Below are 15,239 nucleotides of genomic sequence, written 5' to 3'. Positions count from 1 at the left end.
ATGTGATCAATCCAGATCTAGTATGCTGTTGTAAAGGACCCCTGACCACCTGAAAACTCCCCCAAAAGTACCAAGAGATGTTGGGGCTATTGTGCCATCCCACTGGATATGTTTGTGCAGAAAGCAAGTTGTTTCACGTTCAGGCAATCTAATTTGCCTCTTAGCAGGAAAAACCAACTCTCCCACCAAGGTGCATCTCCACATCAGGACGCCACTTAAAATGTTTGCTCCTCCAGTGGCAAATATTTGTCCCCTCTATAGCTGTTGCAGCCAAACGACACCCTGCTTTGTGAAATTAGTCTTTTGCAGGAAAAGGGCTTCCCTGAAATAAAGATATGAGTATATCTGAACATTTTTCACCACAGAATCGAAACTCCAGATGTTCCAAGTCAGACAGGTGTACCTATTCAACCCCACCAACTGTATGTATTAGGGGTACTCACCTCATCTCTAGTACCCACCACAGGTTATCATTTCCCCCTTCCAGCCACTCTGCCAACTGTATGTATTAGGGGTACTCATCTCATGTGTAGTAGCCACCACAGTTTATTATTCCCCACCTTCCAGCTTGACCGTAACTCCAGTAGGGTCCGTTCTAGCCTATATTGCACACCCATGTGTGATCACTCAGAAACTGCATTAATTAACACCCAACTCACACATCCCAGAACAGAAAAAGAAATATACTCTGTGTAGGAAGTTGGCTCTGTATGTGCTATTTCAAAGTAAGGAATAGCATGCACAGAGTCCAAGGGTTCCCCTTAGAGGTAAAATAGTGGTAAAAAGAGATAATACTAATGCTCTATTTTGTGGTAGTGTGGTCGAGCAGTAGGCTTATCCAAGGAGTAGTGTTAAGCATTTGTTGTACATACACATAGACAATAAATGAGGTACACACACTCGGAGACAAATCCAGCCAATAGGTTTTGTATAGAAAAATATATTTTCTTAGTTTATCTTAAGAACCACAGGTTCAAATTTAACATGTAATATCTTGTTTGAAAGGTATTGCAGGTAAGTACATTAGGAACTTTGAATCATTTCAATTGCATATATACTTTTCAAGTTATTCACAAATAGCTATTTCAAAAGTGGACACTTAGTGCAATTTTCACAGTTCCTGGGGGAGGTAAGTTTTTGTTAGTTTTACCAGGTAAGTACGACACTTACAGGGTTCAGTTCTTGGTCCAAGGTAGCCCACCGTTGGGGGTTCAGAGCAACCCCAAAGTTACCACACCAGCAGCTCAGGGCCGGTCAGGTGCAGAGTTCAAAGTGGTGCCCAAAACGCATAGGCTTCAATGGAGAGAAGGGGGTGCCCCGGTTCCAGTCTGCCAGCAGGTAAGTACCCGCGTCTTCGGAGGGCAGACCAGGGGGGTTTTGTAGGGCACCGGGGGGGACACAAGCCCACACAGAAATTTCACCCTCAGCGGCGCGGGGGCGGCCGGGTGCAGTGTTAGAACAAGCGTCGGGTTCGCAATGGAAGTCAATGAGAGATCAAGGGATCTCTTCAGCGCTGCAGGCAGGCAAGGGGGGGCTTCCTCTGGGAAACCTCCACTTGGGCAAGGGAGAGGGACTCCTGGGGGTCACTTCTGCAGTGAAAGTCCGGTCCTTCAGGTCCTGGGGGCTGCGGGTGCAGGGTCTTTTCCAGGCGTCGGGACTTAGGTTTCAGAGAGTCGCGGTCAGGGGAAGCCTCGGGATTCCCTCTGCAGGCGGCGCTGTGGGGGCTCAGGGGGGACAGGTTTTGGTACTCACAGTCGTAGAGTAGTCCGGGGGTCCTCCCTGAGGTGTTGGTTCTCCAACAGCCGAGTCGGGGTCGCCGGGTGCAGTGTTGCAAGTCTCACGCTTCTTGCGGGGAGATTGCAGGGTTCTTTAAAGCTGCTCCTTTGGATAAAGGTGCAGTCTTTTTGGAGCAGGTCCGCTGTCCTCGGGAGTTTCTTGTCGTCGTCGAAGCAGGGCAGTGCTCAGAGGATTCAGAGGTCGCTGGTCCCTTTGGAAGGCGTCGCTGGAGCAGAGTTCTTTGGAAGACAGGAGACAGGCCGGTGAGTTTCTGGAGCCAAGGCAGTTGTTGTCTTCTGGTCTTCCTCTGCAGGGGTTTTCAGCTGGGCAGTCCTTCTTCTTGTTGTTGCAGGAATCTAATTTTCTAGGGTTCAGGGTAGCCCTTAAATACTAAATTTAAGGGCGTGTTTAGGTCTGGGGGGTTAGTAGCCAATGGCTACTAGCCCTGAGGGTGGGTACACCCTCTTTGTGCCTCCTCCCAAGGGGAGGGGGTCACAATCCTAACCCTATTGGGGGAATCCTCCATCTGCAAGATGGAGGATTTCTAAAAGTTAGAGTCACCTCAGCTCAGGACACCTTAGGGGCTGTCCTGACTGGCCAGTGACTCCTCCTTGTTGCTTTCTTTGTTCCCTCCAGCCTTGCCGCCAAAAGTGGGGGCCGTGGCCGGAGGGGGCGGGCAACTCCACTGAGCTGGAGTGCCCTGCTGGGCTGTGACAAAGGGGTGAGCCTTTGAGGCTCACCGCCAGGTGTTACAGCTCCTGCCTGGGGGAGGTGTTAGCATCTCCACCCAGTGCAGGCTTTGTTACTGGCCTCAGAGTGACAAAGGCACTCTCCCCATGGGGCCAGCAACATGTCTCTAGTGTGGCAGGCTGCTGGAACCAGTCAGTCTACACAGATAGTCGGTTAAGTTTCAGGGGGCACCTCTAAGGTGCCCTCTGTGGTGTATTTTACAATAAAATGTACACTGGCATCAGTGTGCATTTATTGTGCTGAGAAGTTTGATACCAAACTTCCCAGTTTTCAGTGTAGCCATTATGGTGCTGTGGAGTTCGTGCAAAACAGACTCCCAGACCATATACTCTTATGGCTACCCTGCACTTACAATGTCTAAGGTTTTGTTTAGACACTGTAGGGGTACCATGCTCATGCACTGGTACCCTCACCTATGGTATAGTGCACCCTGCCTTAGGGCTGTAAGGCCTGCTAGAGGGGTGGCTGACCTATACTTGCATAGGCAGTGAGAGGCTGGCATGGCACCCTGAGGGGAGTGCCATGTCGACTTACTCATTTTGTTCTCACTAGCACACACAGGCTTGTAAGCAGTGTGTCTGTGCTGAGTGAGGGGTCTCCAGGGTGGCATAAGACATGCTGCAGCCCTTAGAGACCTTCCTTGGCATCAGGGCCCTTGGTACTAGAAGTACCAGTTACAAGGGACTTATCTGGATGCCAGGGTGTGCCAATTGTGGAATCAATGGTACATTTTAGGTGAAAGAACACTGGCGCTGGGGCCTGGTTAGCAGGGTCCCAGCACACTTCTCAGTCAAGTCAGCATCAGTATCAGGCAAAAAGTGGGGGGTAACTGCAACAGGGAGCCATTTCTTTACACTCTGTGTAATTAAACAATAGTAAACTGTATAGCTCTTCCTCGAGGACAAAAAGGAAGTTGAGAGAGGATGCTAGCACTCTCAGTACTTTCACTCCTGTCGTCCGCCCCAACCAGATTTCAAGTAACATGAACACATACGTTCTATGGTAGTGGGTGATTCACAGCCTCAACCAGACAATAACCATGGAAAGGCAGAGTCATCACAAGTCATCAGATGTTCTTGTGTTACAAAATAAAGTTCTGTCTCACCATTCTTGGAGAGATCAGAGTCTGATTCGGAGTTTCATAAGTTGGTGTCATTGTTCGAATCCTGGTTGGTAACTGGTGTTCTTGGAGGATATCTGCAGCTTCCAATGCGGACACTCTTCCAACCATGGCTTGGCACTTTTACCTGGTAATGTCTTGGCTTCCCCCATTTCGACGTTTCATTGGTGTGAGCTAGTCTAGCAACCTGTGTTTCAATCATATGGCTTGAGTTATTCCCACGTTTCTTCGGTTTCAGTGAAGCGCTAAAAATTGTTCACCAGCCTCAACCTTAAGGTTTGTGGGGAACAGGTGCAAAAGTCTGGAAAAATGAATACCATACTGTTTGCAAGTTTCACCTGCCCCAACCTGTGAGCACTCGGAGTACAACATCCCTGTTGCATTAATGAAGGGCCCGAGCTATCACAAGTCTGCTAGGCACGCCAGGTATTGGGAATCTTTAAAGTCCTTGAGGCGCCACTGCTGTCATCGCCAATATTCCATGACTTTGCCATATCATGCGTCATGCTCTTCCTTCAGAATCTTCATCCCTATATCCATGAATCTCACTCGTTCATTAAGGCCAGGACCTGCTTTAGTAACATGGAGTTATTTGGTTACATTTAGAAAATGGGTATCTTCTATCTACTTATTGGTGTCGGAGCGCCTCCTTGGGTATTCTTTAAAAGTCCCATGTCAGCCACAACCACATTTGTTTCTGTTCCTATTGTTTCTCCCTTAGTTATAATTGCTTCCAGGATTTTATCAAGTTTGTCTTTTTCTAATCCCTGAAGTCTGATGTCCATGCCATTGTTGTGAAATACTGATTTTGGTACGGGAACCTGATGTTGGAGGTTTAGCCCCTTGTTACATGAAGAGTGTTTCGTGTCCATGTCTGTAGTTTCATGGTGGGTTTGGGTCACCTGCAAATTCTGTTTTGGGAGTGCCGATGTTGTAAGAGGCACAAAAGCAGGGTGCCCCACAGAAAATGCAAAGCAGTTCACTCAATTATGTCCTGAGTCAATGCAGAATGAGCCCATGCCACAACCTAGTGTAAAAAAAGAAGGTTTGCTGCAAGCAACGACACAGCAGTGACCAGCTAGCTCAGGCTGCCATATCCTCATGTTACTTCGTCATGTATACAGTCATGGTGCGACTTCTAGGGTAATATCACTAAGCAACTGTTGTGTAATAGCTTCCAGTGGGAGTTTTGGCAGTTCACAGACTGGCAGTAGTTTTCGCCAAAGGGTGCTTTAGGCTGATTCAGCACAATCCTCTGTTATGGTTCATTCTCAGTGCCCAGAGGATCACCAGCACCAAATGGCAGGGTTCTTTCTCAGCCAACATCCAGAGTAGTCCCAGTGGCTTATGCACACACTTGTTACAACTTGCACCCCCAGGCCAGGTACAGGTCTGTTTGCTCTCACTCGTCCTCCCTGGTGGTCTCACAAGGTTATTCCCAAGGCAATCATCTACTTGCGCCACATCTTCATCCTGCATCACAGCTCGTATTGCCTCAAATAATTTACCATTTACACTCTCCCTGTGGGTTTTTCTGTCTCTTGCCATCCACTGGGGTGTCCCAGATTAACTTCTCTCTCTGAATGCAGCACCCTAGTCAGTCCCCCACCTCGTGCAAAGGGAGACACAGCTGCTATCTTAGGATCTGTTGACTCACCAAAAGCTCCAGGGCTAAAGGTAAAACTGTCCTACTTTTTTACTCCGTGATCACACTGTTCTGTGAGTGCTTCCAGTGCTACTCAGGACCCAGAGTTCTAATGCATGAGTATCATGGTCGAAATGTGTTAAAACATACAAGATATTTAAAGGATTTAGGAAGGCTGGACTGGAGCATGGGAGATAGATTTGTATTCTGTTGGGAGCTGACACTGCCCCCATCTGATTGAGGTATTCATAATGCCTTTGTTATACACATATATTTTCTGCAAAATAGCTTGTTTACCTTTAGGGGGCTGGGACAGAAATCATTCAGCTGCATGGAAGAAATTCATCAGGATTGTTGAAACCATCCACATTGTGAAGACTGTTTAACAAGCCTTAGTTTCTATGCCCTTGGTTGAGGAAAGTTGAAGAGAAGTACCCTTTGCCCTTTCCTAGAGCAACCGTGAAATTACCACTATGTGAGCAGTCCATACCAACAAGTTTAGCTGGTGAAGAAGGGGTTAATCTAAAAAATAAGTTTGACAAAGCAAGATTAGTGTAAATATTGGGCTTTAAACTTTCATGGCCTTTGACTAATCTGTATGGAATGGTTACAAATGATGCAAAGACCTAAAATATTTGCTTTGTATGGGCTAGATGCAGAAAACGTGGTCTTCTCCATCCAGTGCATTGGTTGAAGCCTGTTCTCAACAAGAAAGCATAGTGGAAGGATCATTTATTTTTTTGCAATCTCACAATATTCAATAAACCTCCTTCGAGAAACTCATCTCACAGCTCAGGAGGAGCTAGCCCTCCAGTGTAGATGGCGGAGTCAGGCCTCTTACTCTTGCTATTCTGCTTTTGCCAGGGGTGTGCTCATATGGGTGCGGACTGGAGTCCTGTTCCAACAACTTCATCATATTGTGGAACATGATGGGAGGTATGTGGCAGTGGAATGGAGACATGAAGGTCGGGACCTCACAATGCTTAATATTTACACACCCAACACGGACTAGGGCCTATTCCTATCACGAGTATCAGGCCCCCTGGCAAAGTATCTTACATATTTCACACTGGTGGGAGGTAATTGCAATTGAGTGGCTGACCTGAATATAGATAGGTCACATCCCCCCTGGCTGGACTCTTCAACAGTTAAGATAACCCAGACCTTCTTAGACTGGCAACGCAAGTGGGGACTTGTAGATACATGGAGGCTTATCCACCCTTTCACACTGGACTTCTCCTAGTTTTCTAGTCTTCATAATTTACATGTTCAACTTGATATCTTTTGTGCTCCCCTGACGTCCACCATAAGGTCTGCAGTACAGAATAATTGGCCTGCATGATCTCGGACCATAACCCAGTCCTCCATCTTGACTGGCATTGCCCCAAACCCAATACCACCTGGCGCCTCGTTGAAGGCACTGGAAGATCAGATTTCTCGAGAGAATATTCAACTTTAGAAGGAACAGTGCTTTGGGGATAATGAGGGGACAGTACCTTCCGTTCAATTAGAATGGGATGCAAAGTTGTACTGAGAGGCCAGTGCATAGCTACAGGGTTGGGTATCAGGGGAACCATATTACAAGAGATCCAGTTAACAGAAGATGACGTCCGCGGCAGTGAGCTGCAATGACCCAGGAACCGGGATCTGCAGCAGTCCCTTCAGGACAAAAGAGAGGAAGTGGCAACCCAGGACGAAAGACTCCGATGTTTCGACTACAAGAGGTATTTGATTCACCCGCTAAGAGAGAGGGATAGGGCTAATGCACTCTTGGCCTGGCTAAACCACCCTGCAATGGCAACATGTTCAGATTTATCTACCCGGATCAGGCCGGATTTACATGTGGGAGAAATACAGCCCTTAATAGTAGACGCCTTCTATCTGCATTAGCTCATGGGGACGTTGATCAGGAGAGAGCGGTGGTCATGGCAGTTGATACTGAGAAGGCTTTTGATATTCTAGAATGGGAATAACTCTGTGAGGCGATGGACCATATGGGTCTGGGTGAGGGGTTTCTGGCCTAGACCAGATTACTCTCTACAGATTCCACTGCTAAGGTCCAAACGATTAAGGTAATACCCCAAAGCTGTACAGTGGGGTGAGGAACCCGACAGGGGTGTCCTCTATTGGCGCTGCTTTTTGTACTGGTTATGAAGCCTCTGGCAGCCCAAGCGTGCATGGAAGTCCCCTACTGAGGGTTGAACATAGAGGGCCACTGGCATAGGATAGCTCTGTATGCCAATGATCTCTCGCTGTTTCTAGGTGACACACCTGGAGAACGTGAAGAAGCTAAGGCTATGTTGGAGGATTTTGGACAGTTGTCGGGCTAAGGGTGTACTGGTGGAAGTCCTGTGTGTTTCTACCTGCACCTGATACGGGCCCCACCCCCTGGAACTTGGCTCCCCTGCAGTGGGCTCCAAGAAGTCAGCCCTACCTCGGGGTTACGATTTACCACGATTGCATGGATTTCCTTAAGTTAATGTCGGTTTAGCTATATGGTCCCTCAAATCTAACTTGGACTTTTGGAAAACTCTCCCCCTATCTGTGATAGGATAGCCTTACTAAAGATGGTTGACCTCCTTTGACTCCTCTACTTTTTTGGGACGCTCCCCATATGGATACCATAATTAGGCAACTAGATTCCTTGGTGGTGAACTTCCTTTTGGGCCCTGCCCGAAGACTTGACTACACTACAACGCCCAATGTAGGAGGGAGGACTGGCAGTGGCAGACTTTGAGGCATATCATTTGGCGGCTCAGCTCCAGTGGTTTGTACAGTGGCTAGCGGGCCATCAGAGGCCTGACAGGGTTCTTGGCCCATTTGTGCCCACACTCTCATTCCTAGTGACGACCCTTCTACGGGTGAGACGAATCTTGCCCGAGATATCAAATAATTTTGGGTAATAGCTAGATGCTGGGCCTGATAGTTAAGGAAAACCCATACCAAGATCCCATTTACCCCAGAGATTCCAATTGCAATGTTAGGAGAACTACCACACGGAAGTAACTGGAGAGATCTGGGAGAGTGGGAGACTGCAGGAGCATTGAGGATGGGAGAACTTTCAAAATCACTGCGAGTATCTGTAAGCTTTGGCAGATGGGGGCTACTGAGCCTTTAACACAGAATTGTATATGGTCCTTTTCATCTGGTACCATGAAGGTTGTCTCCTGTCTATTGGGCCACTGGAGACAACATGAGGCACCACCTGGGAGGTGGATCTGGGAAGACTAATCCGGAGGCTGTTCGGGCTTCCATTCTTGATAGGACTCCAAATCCCCCTCCTTCCCTCTTATATCTTAGAGGGCATACCTAACCCCGGAACGTTTTCAGTGTTATTTTCGAATCGAGGATGCGGCCTGCCCTAGGTGTGGTGAGGTGGGGGTGGGGCTCCTGCACATTTTGTGGTCCTGCCGAAAACGGTTGTTGTTACAGGGACTCTAGAGACTATTGTAGAGAGGGAGATCCCGTGCACACCAAAGCAATGCCTCTTAGTTTGGTTCCCACATACCTCTAAAAAATAAAGCCACAAGTAAATTCCAGGATCTCGCTTTCCTCCTGGCTAAGAGAGAGAGAGATCACAAAAAATTGGAAATCATCTGGGGGACCCCGCATATTGAAGTGGCATAGTGAACTGGGCAGAGGTGAAGGGGACATACTGCTGAGGGAGGCTAAAAGAGGCATAGGCACCCTTGAACTGGAGCAGGCATGGGAAGCATTTAGTGCCAGACCTCAGGAGTATTGATTTAGATGAGGATGAAGAATCATAGGAGTCGATTTTTATGTTTGGGAAGGGCCTCACTGACCTCGGTTAGCTGGCAATTTGTACCCGGTCTTGCAGCCCTCATTCACAACTATTAATACCTGCAATAAGTTTCTTGACCAGATAGTATCCCATCATTCACCAATGATACTGAAGCTCTTGCATTGCTTAGCTAAGAATATTACCAAAACAGCTGTTGGGGGAGGCAGGGATGGGAAGTTAATGCACTAAGCGGAAGTGTTATGAGAAAAGGACTTTCTAATAAATGTATATTTGTTTAACATGAGTGGGATAACTGACTGCACATTTTATGACTGACAAGATGTACGAATTGAGCGATTATCCCCCTAACAATTTTGCTAGCTTAAGTATTTAGGGCTATTACTGCAAAACTCAATAAAATGTGTTTAAAAAAACCTCCTTGAGAGAAGGAGAAACAGCGAAACCTCACAGCCCAAAAAAGGAAGCACCAAGAGAAGCTTACTTTTGTGTGGTGACAACAGCTTCAAAAAAGGTTACTTGGTGCTCAGAGAGGTGCTTTGACTGAAAGACCTCTAAAAATACTATTTTTTTTTCAGCCCTGAACAAGACTGTTCACAATTCCCAAACAGTAATACAGGGAAAAGTGGATGTAAGTTCTTTACGGAGGCAGGTTTGATGTGTTCAAATATGTTCAAGAGGCAATCGAAAAGCAAAGGGAACAGGAGATATGATGAGAAAAACTGCAAATATGCACAGGGGAGAGGTAGAAGGATGGGGACGCAGCAAAAGTATTAAAGAAGTGAAAGACTCCTTGCAGGTAACGGAAACAAAACCATTAAATTAGTTCAAATAAAGCTCTGGAAGACTGAAATGGCCTTGCAGTATTTACCAGTTTCAAATATCATAACACCATCAGCTACATTGAGTTATTAAATATCTGGCATTCCTGGCAATGGTGGTAAGTCATGTATGACATTGCAGAACATGTTCTTTGACCATGTCAGAGGTGGCTTTCGATTACAAACCTGGAGGTGTGTAGGTTTCTACTGAAGGATGCCCAGAGGTTGTTCGTCGTTTTGAAGGCATGGGCATTTTTCTCTCTTTGTATTTGGCCAATGCTGCTTGCACTGCTTCAGTGTGGACATCTGAAGAGCAAAAATAGAAATGCATAATCACACAGAAATATTAAATTGAGTAATCAATAAATTCAAGAGATATCAAGAATGAAAAGGTGTTAGCACAGTCAGGAGCACAAACAAAGAACAATATGGCACAAGTTCAAGACCAAAAAAAACTACAACTTCCCTGAGACAAGCACAGTGAAAGGGGCATGCTGAGCACCTTAGACACCACCCACAAGGTGACAATGGCTATTAAACTGCAAACATGCAATTACTGTCCTATATAAATTATCTTTAAAAAATATTTTTTAGAATAATGTATTCAAATCCACCAATACTATTTAGTAAAACTCACCCAAGAAGCAATAGAAGATGAAAATACATATTTTAAATTGCCCCCCTCATTAGAGAGGGCTACACCAAAATTAAATACAGCAGCCACCATTTTTTGTTTACATACAAAATAATTGTATATGGGAAGATCTGCTGTGGAGTTACAGTCAGAAGTATAATCATGTCAAAAGTCTTGAGGAAATAACAACTGTCCATTCTAAGACAGCAAGGAGAATTTCTTCTTATAAGTTTACTCTCTCTTTAGTGATCAGGTATCCAAAATCTGTAAAGCCGTACTTTATGGCCTCATTTCATCAAGGGAAAAACAAAGCTCTACTGATGATATCCAATTCATTAAGCTTTCTTTCTATGGAAAACCATGGACAAATGTGCAGTACTTGGAGAGGAATGGGATAACCTTTGGGGTATATTGTGGGCTACTCTTATGAAGATTCTATCATTCTGGAAATGTACACAGAACATCAGAATAAGACATCAACAGTTCTGTGACAATTCTTAGCAATAATATAATCAACAGAAAAACATTTTAACTATTAAAAAAAGATTGTCTTAATTCTCAAAACTACAATTAAACTCTTTGCAGCCACATGCCTCCCGATAGGTGGCAACGTCTTAAAGCTCCATACCTGATGTGAGATATGAGACATCTGGTACAGATGACAGGAAAGCTTTGTTGATCAATCCAGTTTTCAATATCTAGAACTAGCATACAAGTAGCTCCTTACAGGGTTAAAATAAAAGCCATCTATAGCCAGATCTGACAGTTGCCAAAGACAAAACAAACCTCCAACCGGAAGAGTGCCCAGAAGAGTTAAACATGTTGGACAAACTTTTTCTGATACCATATATTTCACTTTTGAAATATTTTCTAACTTTTAAAACATCTTGGTCTTTCAACAGATTCGGTCAACACAAATGTGTGCTCCCAAAGCTTCTCCCCTGCCACTATTCTCTCATCCTGTTAACACGTATTTTTTGTATTCTTATCCAAAACGTCACAATAGCATTTTGAACAAGTTGATGGAGAGGTCAAAATTCTTGACCTATGATACTGGTTTATTAACATAATGCAGGTTTTTTTTTTTAGAGTTTACTTTAACATGACTCTATTCTCCTTTACTAACTCATGTTCAATAGTGATGTGAGCCTGTCCCTCCGTCTTAAACATTACTGAATTGTTTAGGACCTTTTTTCTTAAGCCTTTATTTAACTTTTTAACTCAACGCAGAAACATCTGTATCTGCATAGGATACATTCAGTAAAATATAATGTGAATAATTCATAACATATGCATAATTAATTATTTGCAAGCATCTGAATAGGCGTTTAGACCGTTAACCATGTAGAAGGTACACCAATAGAGTTGTTTGTTATGAATGTTTGCCTGCATAAATCTGACAAGTAAGGCAACAGAGGGTGAGACAAACAAAACACAAGCATGTGAAACATTAACAAGGGCCAATGGGAGATGTAGTACCATTAGCAATAGTTGTGTTGAGTAGCTTAATGGGGGCAGGGAGTGCTGCTGGAATCATGCACTGGACAGGAGTGTGTATAAGCCTGCGGAAAGACTGCTTCCCATTTTTCCGTCAGACCAGTCAGACTCACCCTGCTGTGTTTTTCAAGGTCCGTGGTCAATCATCTAATGAGGCATCTGCCATGGCCCATGACACTCAGATACTGAAGAACTGTGTGTACATGTGGCCCATTCCCGTCTATGCCACAGTCCATGGAGAACACTTGTGTCCAAGCTAAGTTAAGAAGTACCCTATGTAGATGTCATATAGCACAGTAATCTGTCTGAAAGGGTGGAGAACTCCATGTTGGTAAAGCTCACCTATAGCTGGGAGACCAACAACAACCCAATGTCCCAAGGTTGGCTTGTCGCCTAAACCGGGAACAACTATGAGCAAATACATCTCAGGGAGGTCAAAACATGTGGGCTGTCATAAAAGGAAGCCTACAACCCTATAACAGTGCAATAGCCATGTGAGCACAATTCAAAATATAAAACTATAATCCCTGCTCTGCAGACGCTGCGGGAAAGTTAAAGTGAGAAAGAATTGGGTGTCACCTGTGGTAGCCCAGTTTAAAACACATCATCCACCGTCTGGGGCGGATGACAAGTGGTGGGTCGTCTATCTACAAGGCAGAGAGGTGTGGAGTGGCAGAGTCAACATTGTAGGAGGATTCATTCCTGTCCTCCACTGCTTGGTGTCCTGAAGGGCTACAGAAACCATGGGGGCTTGGGTCGGGGGGCTTGGGTCGGGAGGCAGGTCCTCCAGTGGCACTCCCAAATTCCTGCAGCGGCAGTCTCGCTCCCAGGAGAGTGTCACTCAGCCCAGAGCAACACCACAGCAAGGTTATTTTTTTTTTTTTTTTTTTTTTTTTAGCATTGCTGGTTTTCAGTTTAGCCAGTGCCAACACTGAGGACTGTAAGCTCATCTCACAGAGTCTCCGCTTCACCTCTAAAAAAGAGGTGCTGAACTGAAATAGTATAGTATGGAAACAGCATGATATGTTGGCTCTCAGCTTCCAGATGGGGGACCTTCTGGACTTCATGAACTACATCATCCCAGTTATTGTAATGATTAATCATGGCATGGGGAACAAAGACCTGGGGAGGCCACCTCATTGGGATCATGTGGGCCCTCTCTGTGGACAAGAAAGAAGTAAGGTAGAGCAATGTTGTAAAAAAATCTTGATCCAGGTCTTGAGGTATGAGACAGGACTCTGGCCCTCCACACCCGCTAGCAGAGCCATTGGTGGCTTTATGTCCAATAATGCACTTTCAGTGCAGGACACTTGATCAGTGATTTTCACTCAGCAATGTAAGTTCGATGGCAATGGGATCAATTTTGGTCTCTAATGAGGATGCCACTCCCTCTGTAGCTGCCAGGATAGTTTAGCTTATCAACAGCCTCCCTGGAGCGTGTGGAGGCAAAAGGTATTGTATTAAGTTCGGTACCCAAGGACCCTTTTTGGTAATTATCTGCAGACAGCTGCCCCGGTACAAGGTATACCCAATGCTTTGCTGCAGAGAAAAGATGACGACCAGGTAACTGAGTGTTCAACTGGAGTCGGTCTAGCGGCTGGGCTGTTAGTCCACTTACAGGGATCAATTCACCTCCACAGGGAGGGCAGCGAGCGAGTTATGAAGACCCTTGTAACATGAGCAGCCCACTGCTCACTCACTGCTCCATAGTAGACCTGCTGCGCTGGAGTGTGTAGCATAGATAAAGTGGAAAACAGGCAGTGTCATTTCAGGGTGAGGTGATGTGATGTGAGATTTTGACTTCAAGGGAGTAGCCCGTCTCCTCTTCACCCTCACAGATCCTGCACCTGGTCCCCCAACTGGGCGAAGAGGGGAAACTGTGGGCATAGGCCCAGAGCACAATGATCAGATCTGCAAGCAGACCAAAGGGTGGAGGGACGGGAAGTCTGCAATCCACTCAAACACATTGATAAAGATGACAAAGTGAAGGTGAGACACAGATTACAGGACATCGTAAGACACCCCCGTCTGGTGCACCCAGAACACATCTCACCAGGAGGTCACAAAGGAAATCACTGGGGGTCCAGAATTAGGCCATGGGACCAAGCAGAACAGCGTGAGAGAAAGGAGCATCCAGAAGGCTCAGGCAGTCTTAGCAGGTCTCCAGGCATGTCGCAAAGGATCCAAGAAGTGTCAACAGGAGGAAATGGGCTGTATCAACTTTATGCGTTTGCAGCAGAATGTAGAGACAGTTAATGGTGGGGGCACGAATTAGACAGCCAACAAAGGGAGAGGCATAAGGGCAAGATGGGGCAACAGCTGCAGTACCTCGACTTGTGCAATATCCAGGCCCCATACATGGGGCACTCCAAGTGGTGCATGACTCCCCTGATGGTTAAGGATCCAGCGACACCTTTCCTAGCCAGTGAGCTGCTGCCAAGGTCTGCAGTCCCCCTCCACAGTGAGTTCAAAGTGAGCATGGCCTAGATCACGAGGCACTGATGCAGAACTAGGGATGGTCATGCTCCCAAATCTAAGGCACCCACGTCACCCAGACCAGAGGACTCCACTGCTCACTAGCAGCCCAATGTCATCAGGAGGTAGCCACAAGTAAGGAACCATCATAAGAATCTCCCTCATGGGGCGATGGAGCAGCATAGGGTGGATCGTCAGAGTCACAGCCACGTCAATCCTCGGCATTCATAGTGCCCTGTCTGCAAGTGCTGAACTACGCTGCATTGTCCTGAAGCATGTAGACCCCACAATATACAGGACGCCAACACAAAATTGCTCCAGGCAGCCACCACAGCAAGTAAGGGATGTCAGGAAGGGTAGATGGCACACTCTGAGGAAGGTTTTTGCATGATAAAAGGCTTAGTGGCGGAGCAGGAAATTCACAGGACCACCATCTTGGCCCTCGTGGCCACACCCTCATTGTTTAGGACTTCATGTTGGTTTGCCTGGTGACTCCATTTCAACAATAAGTCAAGCAAAACTGCAGCTCTGGCCCACAGATTTGCCATAAAATCCTTAATATTGTATAAATATTAAATTAGGTTAAGAGTAGAGTGGTCATTGATGGTAGCAGCTGGATACAGTCTTAAAGTAAATAACTTAAATCAGGAAAAATCTGACATGGAAGGTAATGACCACCTAACTGGGTGCAGACAGAGGATAGGCTGCTTTCCACTAAATCTTTCAACACAGCTTAAGTAAGGGCAAAGTGATGAGGATGG

At 46.0% G+C, this 15,239-nt stretch overlaps 1 protein-coding gene across 1 annotated transcript in view; it reads right to left on the bottom strand.

Annotated features, from left to right (window-relative positions):
* DIP2A (disco interacting protein 2 homolog A) overlaps positions 1-15,239 on the bottom strand; it is a 637,392-nt gene that overhangs the window by 487,907 nt on the left and 134,246 nt on the right. The window contains exon 4 of the mRNA XM_069225498.1: positions 10,059-10,178. Within this exon, the coding sequence (XP_069081599.1) occupies positions 10,059-10,178 (120 nt within the window). The remainder of the gene's footprint in view (positions 1-10,058; positions 10,179-15,239) is intronic.

This window comes from Pleurodeles waltl, chromosome 3_1, assembly GCF_031143425.1.
Source record: "Pleurodeles waltl isolate 20211129_DDA chromosome 3_1, aPleWal1.hap1.20221129, whole genome shotgun sequence".
NCBI classification, from domain to species: Eukaryota; Metazoa; Chordata; class Amphibia; order Caudata; family Salamandridae; genus Pleurodeles; species Pleurodeles waltl.
Note: the sequence above shows the minus strand (reverse complement) of the source record. Positions and strands in the feature narration are given on the sequence as shown.